At 29.1% G+C, this 11,445-nt stretch overlaps 1 protein-coding gene and 1 long non-coding RNA gene across 3 annotated transcripts; one reads left to right on the top strand and one right to left on the bottom strand.

The window, feature by feature from the left end:
- Positions 1-308: 308 nt before the first annotated feature.
- LOC131173860 (uncharacterized) lies at positions 309-2,195 on the top strand. Its single transcript, XR_009144162.1, has 3 exons — positions 309-592; positions 695-852; positions 1,931-2,195. It is a non-coding gene; the product is annotated as an uncharacterized LOC131173860 (long non-coding RNA).
- A 3,052-nt stretch (positions 2,196-5,247) lies between these two features.
- LOC110643126 (protein VASCULATURE COMPLEXITY AND CONNECTIVITY) lies at positions 5,248-7,531 on the bottom strand. Of its 2 annotated transcripts, none has more exons than XM_021795379.2 (3): positions 7,174-7,531; positions 6,828-7,046; positions 5,248-5,606 (listed from the first exon to the last, which is right to left on the bottom strand). In XM_021795379.2, the coding sequence occupies exons 1-3, from the start codon at positions 7,221-7,223 to the stop codon at positions 5,396-5,398; spliced, it is 480 nt and encodes a 159-aa protein (XP_021651071.1). In that variant the 5' UTR covers positions 7,224-7,531; the 3' UTR covers positions 5,248-5,395. The 2 variants fall into 2 exon arrangements, with proteins under 2 accessions (XP_021651071.1, XP_021651068.1); XM_021795376.2 differs by having other exon boundaries at positions 6,828-7,039; positions 7,174-7,527.
- Between the last annotated feature and the right edge of the window lie 3,914 nt (positions 7,532-11,445).

Below are 11,445 nucleotides of genomic sequence, written 5' to 3'. Positions count from 1 at the left end.
TTTCCAAAAATATAAACTTTGATGATTTTTAAAAATTAATTTAAAGACCACGTGGCAAAACTAAAAATATATTTGGAGTCTACGTATTTTTCTGAATTTTCTGGAATTTTTTCGGAATTTTTGGACCTCGTTTTGGTCCCCGAGGCGATAAAATTCAAAATTTTGTATTTCGAATCGAACCGGCCGAATCGAACCGGATCGGATCGGACCGGTCGAATCGAACCGGCTCCCTTTCCTTTTTCTTCTCCCGTGCGCGTCTCTCTCTTTTCTCTTTCTTTTCTCTCTCCTCCCCTCCCTGCTGCCGTCGCTTCAGCTTCCTCGGCCAAATCCGGCCGATCCGGCCACCGATTGGACCGGGTCTTGTGTCTAAAATCATCTACTCGGCGAGAGCTTTCCATAGACACCAAGAACGCCGAAATCCATCGAGCGGATTGTCCGATTTTTGCTCGGGAAGATTTTCGCCCATTTCGACTTTTGGGCTAGATTTCTCGAAAACCGTGAATCCCACGAGAAAACCGAGGCTACCAGCACGCTCCACTCGACGAGAGCTTCGCAGGATATTAATTTCAAAATTTTCCGACAACGTTTTTCGGTGGGTCCCACGGAACTTCGCAGTGTTTTTCCGAGCATTAAATGAGCTTAGAAAATTCTGAAAAATTTATGTACTAACCCCCGTGTTATGGGCTTCGTGTAGGTATTCTCAATTCGCGGAAATTCGACAGTTGACCGGGTCTGCGAAATTCCGGCCAGACAGACCCGTTACCGGAAAAGTCTCCGAATTGGGCCGAGATTTTGCCTACCCCCCCATTGTCAGACGTCCCGAGCGCGTCCCCGAGGTCGGAATCGGCAAAGGTAAACCCGAACCTTGTTTTTTCGTAATTTTCTAGTGCTTAAATAGGATTAAAAATCCGTAAAATATTCGTGGTAGCTTAGAAAATTACGATTCTTTTTGCAATAGCTTAGTAATATTGCTAAGGACCGCGTGGCAAAGTTTTATAATTTTTAGATATTGTTTGGGAATATTTTTCAAAAATGATCAATAATAAGTACTAAATTTAAATTTTGCTTATTGTGATGGATAATTGATTTGATGGGCCCAGGAGGGGCTGTGTGATATGATTGAACTGTTGATATATGGATTGTGAATATAGAAGTGCGTTTTTAGCCCTTTTGCAGGTTGGGTAGGTCCTAGGTATAGGGGAGACTCTGCCGGATTTTCGGCACGACTTAGGACGTAATTGGTCTTTTTCTTTGTTTGTATTGAGTCAGATTGTATTAATTAGATGTAATGTAATTGTCGGTGTGAGCCGAACCTTCTTCCTCCGCCACCGCCACGTAATTTGTCGTCAAGTCCGTGAGTAAAATATTAATTTTAATTATAATTTCGATATTATTATATGTTCAAGATGCCCATGCATCACTTATATGAATATATTTATGTAGTTAAACTCTAGGCACGATTTATGTTGCATTCATAATGTTAATGTGCCATGAGTGTTGTTGTGGTAATTGGAAGCAGCGCGTGCGTTGGCGTGCGTGTGATGTGGTGTGGACTATGGATAGGGCCAGGGTAGTCACGGCTTGAGTTCTTCGCTGGGACCCGTTCCTTCGAGGGGTAGTCACGGCTTGAGTTCTTCGCTGGGACCCTCGATTTGGTTTATTAAGCGAAAGTCCGGCTTGAGTTCTTCGCTGGCACCAAGGTTGGATTTAAGAGAGGCATGCAGGATCAGCTCCCAATATATTATGATTGATGCTACAGGGTGCGTGAGTGCTCCAAATTACCTTTTTGATGCTATGATGTGAATATGATGTTAATGTTGCATTTCACTCTACAGGTTGCATTAGTTTCAGATAGTTATAGAGATTATAGTTAAGATTGATATTTTACTCTCTGAGTCGAACGCTCACTCCTGTTCAAAAATTTTTACAGGCCACAGGAGGATATTTTATTCTGGGTTAACCTGCTTTTATCCTTCGCAGGTTGTTTGTCCATGTTTGTGTAATTTTAATTACTCCTAGAATTTCCGCATGTGTTAGCAGTATTTATTTGAATTTGGTCTGTAATATTTTTATCATGTTGGACCTGTAAACTTAAATATGTTATGCATGTTGATGGATTGGATGAGGGAGCTGAGCTCCCATTTATTTTATGTTGATGAGTATGTGGAGGGTGAGCTGAGCTCCCCAATTGAGTATTTATTGTGTTTACAGTGGGTGAGTCAAAACTCCCGTTGGAAAGTCCATTTTATGGCGGACTGTCCGTTTGGTTTCTTGAATTTGGGCCCAATGGGCCTTAGAATTGGGTAAATGAACAGTTAAGGCTTACTACGGGCCTCGGGGGCTTTAGGCTGGCCCAGGTCCTAGTGCCGGTCCGGCCCATAGGTTGGGTCGTGACATGTTTAATGTGTATTAAATATTTCATATGATAATATATAGATAAACAATGAAAATCATTTAATTAAAAAATTAATTTATAATTAAATATTATTTAATTGAAAAACTGTAACAAATATTAAATTTAATTTTTATAACAGTAAAATGTTTATTATTTACTTGACTATTTTAATTAAATAATAATAATAATAATCTTAAAAAAGTGAAATAAAAATAATATTAAATTATTAACATAAAAAATAATATATACTAATTATAAATAAGTTAAAACTCTATATTTTATTTTTATTACTTTTTATGTAAACTATATTTTTTCTCAAAATTTTTAGTAAAGATTTCGTAATAAAAATAACAGAAAATATAAAAATATAATAAAAATATTTATTAAATATATAAAATAATTAAAGTTGATTAAATTATATCATACTTGATTATAAGATTATAAATTAATAGACAATTTTTTTTAAACTAATGGCCATCAATAATATATTATTATTATTATTATTATTATTATTATTATTATTATTATTATTATTATTATTATTAACCCGTGATAAATAATATTTTTGTGTAAATGAATTTATAAAAAATAATATAAATAATTTTTAAATATTATATTTAATCATGAAATGTCTTAATTTTTTAAATTAAATTTAAAAAAATAATAATTTAAATCATAAATGTTAAGGTAGTATTATAAATGATAATAATAATTAAAAGGGAAATTAAATAATTAAATAAAATTAGTATTTATAAAATAATATAAATAATTTTTAAATATTATAATTAATTATAAAATATCTTAATTTTTAAAAATTAAATTAAAAAAATAATTTAAATCATAAATGTTAAGTATATTGTAGGTAACAATGACAATTAAAGTAGAAATTAAATAATTAAATAATAATTAGTATTTATAAAATAATATAAATAATTTTTAAATATTATATTTAATTATAAAATGTCTTAATTTTTAAAAATTAAATTTTAAAGAAATTAATAATTTAAATCATAAATATTAAGGTAGTATTGTAAATAATAATGATAATTAAAAGATAAATAAAAATTAAATAATAATTAATATAAAAGATAATATTTATAATTAATTATGAGATCACAAATAATAATAATTAGTATAAAAGAGAATATTTATGATTGATTATGAGATCACACATTAATAATCAATTTTCTTTAAACTAATAGCCATCAATATTATTATTATTATTATTATTATTATTATTATTATTATTATTATTATTATCTTTTAAATTATTTTTCATTTTAAACTATTATTATTATGAAGGTAATATGTGGCAAATAATCTTTGTATAAGTAAATTTATAAAAAAATAATACAAATAATTTTTAAATATTATATTTAATCATAAAATATTTTAATTTTTTAAAAATAAATTTTGATAAAAATAATAATTTAAATTATAAATATTAAGATAGTATTGTAAATAATAATAATAATTAAAAAAATAAAAAAAAATAAAATAATAATTAATACAAAAAAAAATATTTATGTAAACTACCACGTGATAAATTTTTTAAAAAAAATATTATTTATTATATTTTTTGTGAATAGCTCTTTACTTTATATAAATAGATAGATTACGATATTCAACTAAAAGTCATATTTAATTAGGTTAATTTATTATAATCATATTTATTTGAGAGATAAATGCAGCTAATGTAGTATATCTGTTATTTTTTAACAGCAGCATTAATAACAGGTTTAATTGTAATTACATCTAAAGTTTAAGCATCTTTGTTAATTTTTAACAAAAATGTTAATCGCAAGGCGTAATTGTAATTACGTTTAATGTTTAGGGTATATTTATTGAAAAAATAATTTGAAGTAAAATCGAAGACATTTGTCCTTTTAAAAATTTGACGTGGTTGGTTGATTAGATTATGAGAAGTGTGGGCTCAATTGGAGAACGACATGTCGCAAGGAGAAAAAAGAGGTTCTTAAACGATTTTTATGGGTCGCAAGGTCACTGGCCTAACCTTATGCACCGATGGATTGTAATTTTGGCCCATAATTGTTTACTGAATTGTCCACCAGCCAATATTTTGGACTAATCCGGGTGGCTTGGAAGTGGGAACTTGGAGCTTGGTTGGGTGGGCTCAGGATTCCTCAAGGACGACTCCGATATGAAGTTTCAAAGCTCCGGCTGGGAATGGGATCGACTATTGCGTAATTTCAATTTTTTTTTTTGGGAACCACATGTATTATTGGAGGGGCCATGACCCCAAAATTGTGTAATTTCTATCTTTATGTGCATTTTTTTTTTCTAATATCTACTTGCAGTCTCTTAAAATTTTGAAAATATTTCCTATAACCCTTGGATTTTTTAAAATTTTTATTAATTTTAATTTTATGTCCCTTAAAATTTGGAAATTTTCCCTTGACTGTTGAAAAATTTTTCATATTCGTCCACAGAAAATCTAAAAATTTTCATTTTGGCTTTTAAATGTGTAATCCTTTCATTATTATTATTATTATTATTATTATTATTATTACACTTGGCCCCCCAATAAAGTTTTAGTGATTTAATTTATGTTTAAGTCAAAATAAATAAAATTACCTTTAATTTCAAGTTATGGTAAGGAACGACAAATTGTAAGGATTCTATACATACAAGTCACTCGCTAGAAAAACGGAAGCTACCTAATTAAAGAGAGTTTTTCTGCAAACTGTATAATTCGGGTTTTGCCCTGTGTAATGACTTCAACGTGTACTGCAGGCTATTGTGGAATTATTCGCTATAGGCTAATATATAGAGTAATAATTGAATTGCTAGGGTCTTACAGTACTAAAGGGGAAGAAGAGAGCCAGAGTGAGTTGCCCGAAAGTGGAATCAAATCAATAAGATAATTGAGTAAAGGATCGATGATGACTGGAGTACTATGGAGTAGTAGTATTATGTGGAAACACATCTGTTTCTTCTGCTCAACCCAAACTTCCAAGCATATATAATAGACAATAAAAATTAAGAAGGTGATTCATGTTCATTTACCATTCTATTTCCGAAGCTAATAGACGCACAAACAAATAGAAGAATGCAGAATAAGGCATGTACAAAGCAGAATATTCCACCAGTAGACAGAAAATGACTATGCAAGGCTGTACATGACCCTCTTGATTTGGAAATTTCTAATGTGCCTGTAATAAGCATAGGGAATCCAATGGCAGCTACAATCCTGTAATTAAAGAACGTTAATGTTAATCCATACCTTTTCATATAATTAAAATAATAATAGTGGTATTTCATATGTAGAAGGTGGGATATTAATTATTGACAATGGTTACTCAAGAATTGTACTCTATTACTACTTGTACCTTAAATTAGTAACACAAATGATATTAAAAACAATATCATCAATAACAATATCTTTTTTATATATATTAAAAATAAATTCAAACTCGTTTTCTACTAGGTTCGAGTCCCACTGCTTCAATCCCCTACTAAAAAAAATTCAGACTCCATACTAAAATAAATCTTCAATTGTTGGCCAGTGTACTCTCATATCAGGTCAACCCCAGCAATAGGTCCAAGCTAAATGAGTGTATTCAAATTGCAGTACTTTGGGACCAAACTGGGTGAATCTCTACCTGATTAATTAGGATTGAAGAACTGCAGCGGAACTTATCTCCACATTATTTAACGACCAATGGTGTTTTTGCAAATTGCAACAGAAGCCTCTCTTGAGGAAAAAAAATTTTGGTATATTTGAAATTTTAAAAGAAAAGAAGTTGGCAAGGGTATGCAGTCGATCGTTTAATTACTAGCTCCTATCAAGAAGTTTGAAAATATTGCAAATGAGGATGACAATCCCTAATTTTCCAATCTGTTCAATTTCTATTCTCTCTTGTTCTGTCTAATTGCTTTTCATTTTCAGTGACATTCTTTGAAAATTCCTGAATGATTTAAGTAAGGAATGAAATACGACACCATTCAGCTAATTACCCTCCATTGATTTTTCTTTGCCTTCTGCGCAAGCAAGGCGTACGTGTTGAGAACTAGCCAAGCTTCATTAGCTGTCACCATAATTACTATACTTGCGTAATTCAGCTATAATTTCTTCTTTTTCCTTTCCTAGCTACCTAAATAGCATAGAAAAGTGGAGGGGCCCGGTGAAAAAAAGACATTCACAGAAGAGTTCACTCAAAGTGTCAACTCAAACCGTAGAATTATGTTCCAAAAGTTGTTATATAGTACCCTGATCTTGAAATTTCCCAATTAGTTGTTAAACTGTGTTAGTGATGATCTCTAGCTACTCAGTAACAAAGTTAATGACATTATATCTTGAAGCTCATGGATATATTTCTAATTAATTAAATAAGTTTTTGTTTTTATATCTTCACATTCTTTATACGAGAGATATGACAAATGACTAAAATCTACAGAAGCACTTGCGTACCAGGAGAAAACGAGACATGCAAACCATAGTTGCCTGTTACTGGGCGATCTTTCCAGCTGTTCCATGCAACAAATGCACATAAAGCCACCATGCAAGTTAGCTGCAAGGTGGGCTACTGCCAAAAGTGCTGTGGCAGCTACCCCAAGCCTGAATCCGTCACCTTTTGTTTCTCTACACTGAAAACTCCCTGTCTTCCCGTTTGGGACGATCATCTGTACGCTTCAATATATAACATTGAGCCAGAAACGATATAAATGATATATAAATGTAAAAATAATAAAATTTCTATTGGTGAATTCTTTATTTGCAATCGAAAGGAAAATTAAATAAGATTAAAGATTATTACCTTGTTTCTATCTTGTTCGGCTTGAATGCCGAAAATTCCAGCAACAGCATCTATTCCCACAAGCACCAGACAAACAAGAAAAGCACCAATTCTTGCCATATCTTTTTCCAATCTGGAAGCCGATGAGCAAAATTAAACAAAAAGCTTTATAGAGAAGAGGGAAGAAACGTGAACGAAAAAGAGAGACAACTTTGTGGGAGAATTTCGCTCAGGAAGTTTCTGGTTCGAGGAAAGAGAAGAATAACGATGTACGATAAAAGCTAGTAGCATAGAGGCAGCTGACTGAAGGAATGTATTTAAAATTATGTGGTGGGAGTTTTTGTTAGTAGTTAGACATATGGGCTGAGCTGGAGCCAGAAAGTCATGGATTTTATTGTAACTGTTTTAGCCTTCAGATTGAACATTTCATCGTGTCTATAAATTAATAAAGCCAAAGGAAAGGATATAACTGACATTTCTCTTCCATTTCTTAATCTCATTCAGTTATCTGCATTTTAGCACTGACAAAACCAAAATTTTAGCACAATAAAAAGGTCCCACGCTGAGGGTACTGCACACCATGTTAAACATGGTTAGGTTATCCGTAGAGCTCTGACGAACGAGTTTTTTGTGTGGGTAGATAATTTTCTTATTAGAGTTTTAGGTTAAAAAGTTTACCTTTGAGAAGGGAGATGCGCTTCTTATATATAAAGAGATAATGAGAAGTGAATGCTAAATTAATATGGGTCTGTTTGGTTTAACTGTTGAATACAACTGATAAGTATTCTTGTTGTGATAGTTGATAATCGATAATGATGATAAATGCTTTATGTTAAGTATTTGGTAAAATTATATTTAGCTTTTGCTGTTGATATGTCAAATGACTAATAAGGGTATATATCATATAATTTATTTTTATATTTAAATAAATATAAAATTATAAATTTATTACATTATATTACTTATTTTATTATTAAATTAAATATATAATTATTAAATTAATATATTATATTATTTAAATAAATATATAATTATTAATATTTTATATTATATCATTTATTTTATTATTGGAATAAGAAAATAATTATTTTTTAAGATAATTAAATAATTTTAAAAATATAAATAAAATAATAAAATAATTATTATTATTAATAGAAAAATTTATAATTAATTTTAAGTTTTTAGATATAAATAAATATTTTATATTTTATGTTATTAATAAAAAATATTTTATCAAAATTGAAATACGTTAATTAAAATGCTAAAATTACAAATGAAAAAATAAAAATATTAATAATATTAATTTTCAAGTTAGATAAAAAAGGATAATATGGTCAAAATAAAAAATAAAACCAAATTAGCTATCAGCTAATGAGAAACGGCTCTAAAAATAGAGCTGATATAAACTGCAGCTGATGGGTATCATATCAGTTGCCCATCAGCTATCAGCTCTATTTTTTTAAACTTGCCAAACACTATAATTTACCTGTTTGGGTGTCTATCAGCTATCAACTGCACCCAACAGGTAAACCAAACACCCCCTATATGATTATTAATTTTGTTGTGCCTTTGTGGACACTTTGTATAGAGGTCAAGTTATGCAGGATAGATTTAGAGAAATCAGGCGATACAAGATAGAACCACTAAGATCGTACATTATAAATTTGGTATGTTGATTTGTCTTAGATACACTAGATGAAGTCATGTCTGGTGAGGTTAAGCTATATACGATAGACTTAGAAGACGTTATTAGGTACACCTGATACACATGTACTATTTTTTATAATCATGTGAGATCTATTTTTTATATTACAAGAATGATCCACTCTTTTATGAAAGAGAAAACACTACTTTTATATGTATTGAAAGTATTCTGTAATCTTCCTACATTTAGTACTGATAATATATCATATGAGGCATCTATATATATAAAGTATATTTATACTTCATCAATGCAGGATTGACTTGATGTTATACCTCTGTAAACTTATTATTCTACCTCTGTACATTAGTCTTATTAGTAATCTCTACCTATGTAAGGTAGACTTGTACTATATAGATGCGAAGTAAATTTGAAATATTTTTCCACATTTTAATTAGGGCGGCTCTCATAACTCAAAAATTAATGATTCTTTTTACTATTTAAAAAGCATGAGTTTGACTTGAGCTCTTTAATTGTCTAATTAATTTTATATTTTCTTCAATATAAGCAATTATTTGTGCGCAATCATGCTTTCCGTTTTATGGCCTAAAAGATTTAATGCGACAAAGAAATACCAACTTCTTTTGTACCCCAAGTTTTGTCCATTATCCCATATGTATATATATATATATATATATATATATATATATATATATATATATATATATATATATATATATATATATGTATATATGTGTGTGTTCTTTCTTCTCGTGATATATTTATTTTTTGCACGGTTAGTTCTACCAACCGATTATCGTAATTTCTGTGATCGCATGGATGGACAACTACAACTGCAATTGCTGCTCCTCTGGTCAGTATTAATTATTATAGGAGTGTGTAAAACAGACATAACAAATATAGGCTTTTAATGGAACTTTCTTGTTAGGTATGGACTTTGTTCTGCGAGACAAGGAAAGGTATATAAGCTACCGTAATCAATCAAGCAGCTATTTTTTTGTTATGTTTAAATGATTTAATCTTGCATTATGTTTGGAGGAATGAGGAAAGTATGCTGAAGCCACTGAAGAAAAAAAATGTCAAAAGGCAATCACTTAAGGTGTAATTATTGACTTTATGCTCATTTAACAACACTTACTAAAACATATTAGCATTTAAATAATAAATATTAATTTTATTTCTTTTCATTTTATTGCATTATTATTTTTTAAAATATTAACAACGCTTTATTAAATGCATTAATAAATGCAGAATATTTACTCATATTTATTTTATTGAGTTGTTATATGTTAACAAAAATCATGTTCCTTTTATCTTAGCTCATTCTCTGTCCGCTCGCGATTTGACTCTTTCCACTCTTGAAATTTCGCTCATTTTCCGCTTTGAACAATGTGTTAGAGTTTTTAGGGTTTGGCCCTTTACATTGTTAAACGTTAAAAAAAAGGGTTGGCATAGGCCACCTTTATTGAAGTGAGAAGGCAAATATATATTTATATATAATTAAATTGAATATACAAATAACTCTTTCATTTCATAATTAAACTTCGTTAATAGATGTGATTTAAAAAAAATTCAAAAATAAAAATATCAATTAAATTAGTATAAATTTTTAAAATTGAATTAAAGGTATAAAAATTTAAAATATTTGAATTTTTTAATATTTAGAATATAAGAACATGAAACTCAAACATATAAAATAATATTTTTATTTAGTTAGAAGCCATATTATAAAGATATATTCTTAGTTTTGATCGTGAATAAGAATATTATAAATATTTAAAATTAAGTTAAAATTATTAAAAAAAAAGCTTAAGCATGTAAAATTTAGATTTTTTTGCAATTAATAAACTTATTATACATTATATAATAATTTTAAAATAAAAAATTAATTAATTAACATTGTTAAAAAAAATTATAAATTTTCAAGATGCAACTTTTTTTTCCCCCTTTTTAAAAGAGGAACCGACGTTGTCATCCTCACCAACCACAACCGTTTTCTTCCATACCCTATTTATGACTTTCTTTTTAGAGTGAGCATTCGGTTCGAACCGAATTAAATTATAAAAATTAAATTTTAAATTTTAGAAATAGAATCGAATTAAAATGAATAAAAAATTAAATTCAATCGAACCATTCTATTTTGATTTGATTTGATTTAAATCAATCGGTTTTAATTTTTAATTAATTTTTTAATTTAGACTTAATTTTTAAGTTATTTGATCTAATTTTGACTTTGATTTGAATATAATAACTATTAATCAATGAAATTAAACAATTAATATATATAATAAAATATAATTCATAAATTTTTTATAAAAATAAATCAATTCAAAAATTGATTCGGTTCAATTTCATTTGATTTGAATATATAAATTACTATTCGATTCGGTTCGGTTTAATCAATTTTTTTCTCTTCAAAACCGAACCGAAATAACCGAAAGTTTTATAATGTAAAATCGAATCAAACCGATTAAATTATAAAACTAAACTGATTGAATCGAATTGACTCAATTCGATTTAATTTTTTAGTTTGAACTAAATTCTGCTCAGCTCTATTTCTTTCTTTATCGACCTTCGAATATTATTGGTAGAAGCACGTGATATGTTTGGGTTAATTGACTTCCCGGATG

This window comes from Hevea brasiliensis, chromosome 15, assembly GCF_030052815.1.
Source record: "Hevea brasiliensis isolate MT/VB/25A 57/8 chromosome 15, ASM3005281v1, whole genome shotgun sequence".
NCBI classification, from domain to species: domain Eukaryota; kingdom Viridiplantae; phylum Streptophyta; class Magnoliopsida; order Malpighiales; family Euphorbiaceae; genus Hevea; species Hevea brasiliensis.
This window is presented reverse-complemented; position numbering and strand designations above follow the sequence as displayed.

Excerpts from the sequence above, each read along its gene's own strand:
- LOC110643126 (XM_021795376.2), bottom strand. The coding sequence starts at position 7,272 with ATGGCAAGAATTGGTGCTTTTCTTGTTTGTCTGGTGCTTGTGGGAATA. Across the intron at positions 7,040-7,173 it reads CCGAACAAGATAGAAACAAG|ATGATCGTCCCAAACGGGAA; the intron begins GTAATAATCTTT and ends TGAAGCGTACAG. Across the intron at positions 5,607-6,827 it reads GCATGTCTCGTTTTCTCCTG|GATTGTAGCTGCCATTGGAT; the intron begins GTACGCAAGTGC and ends CTTTAATTACAG.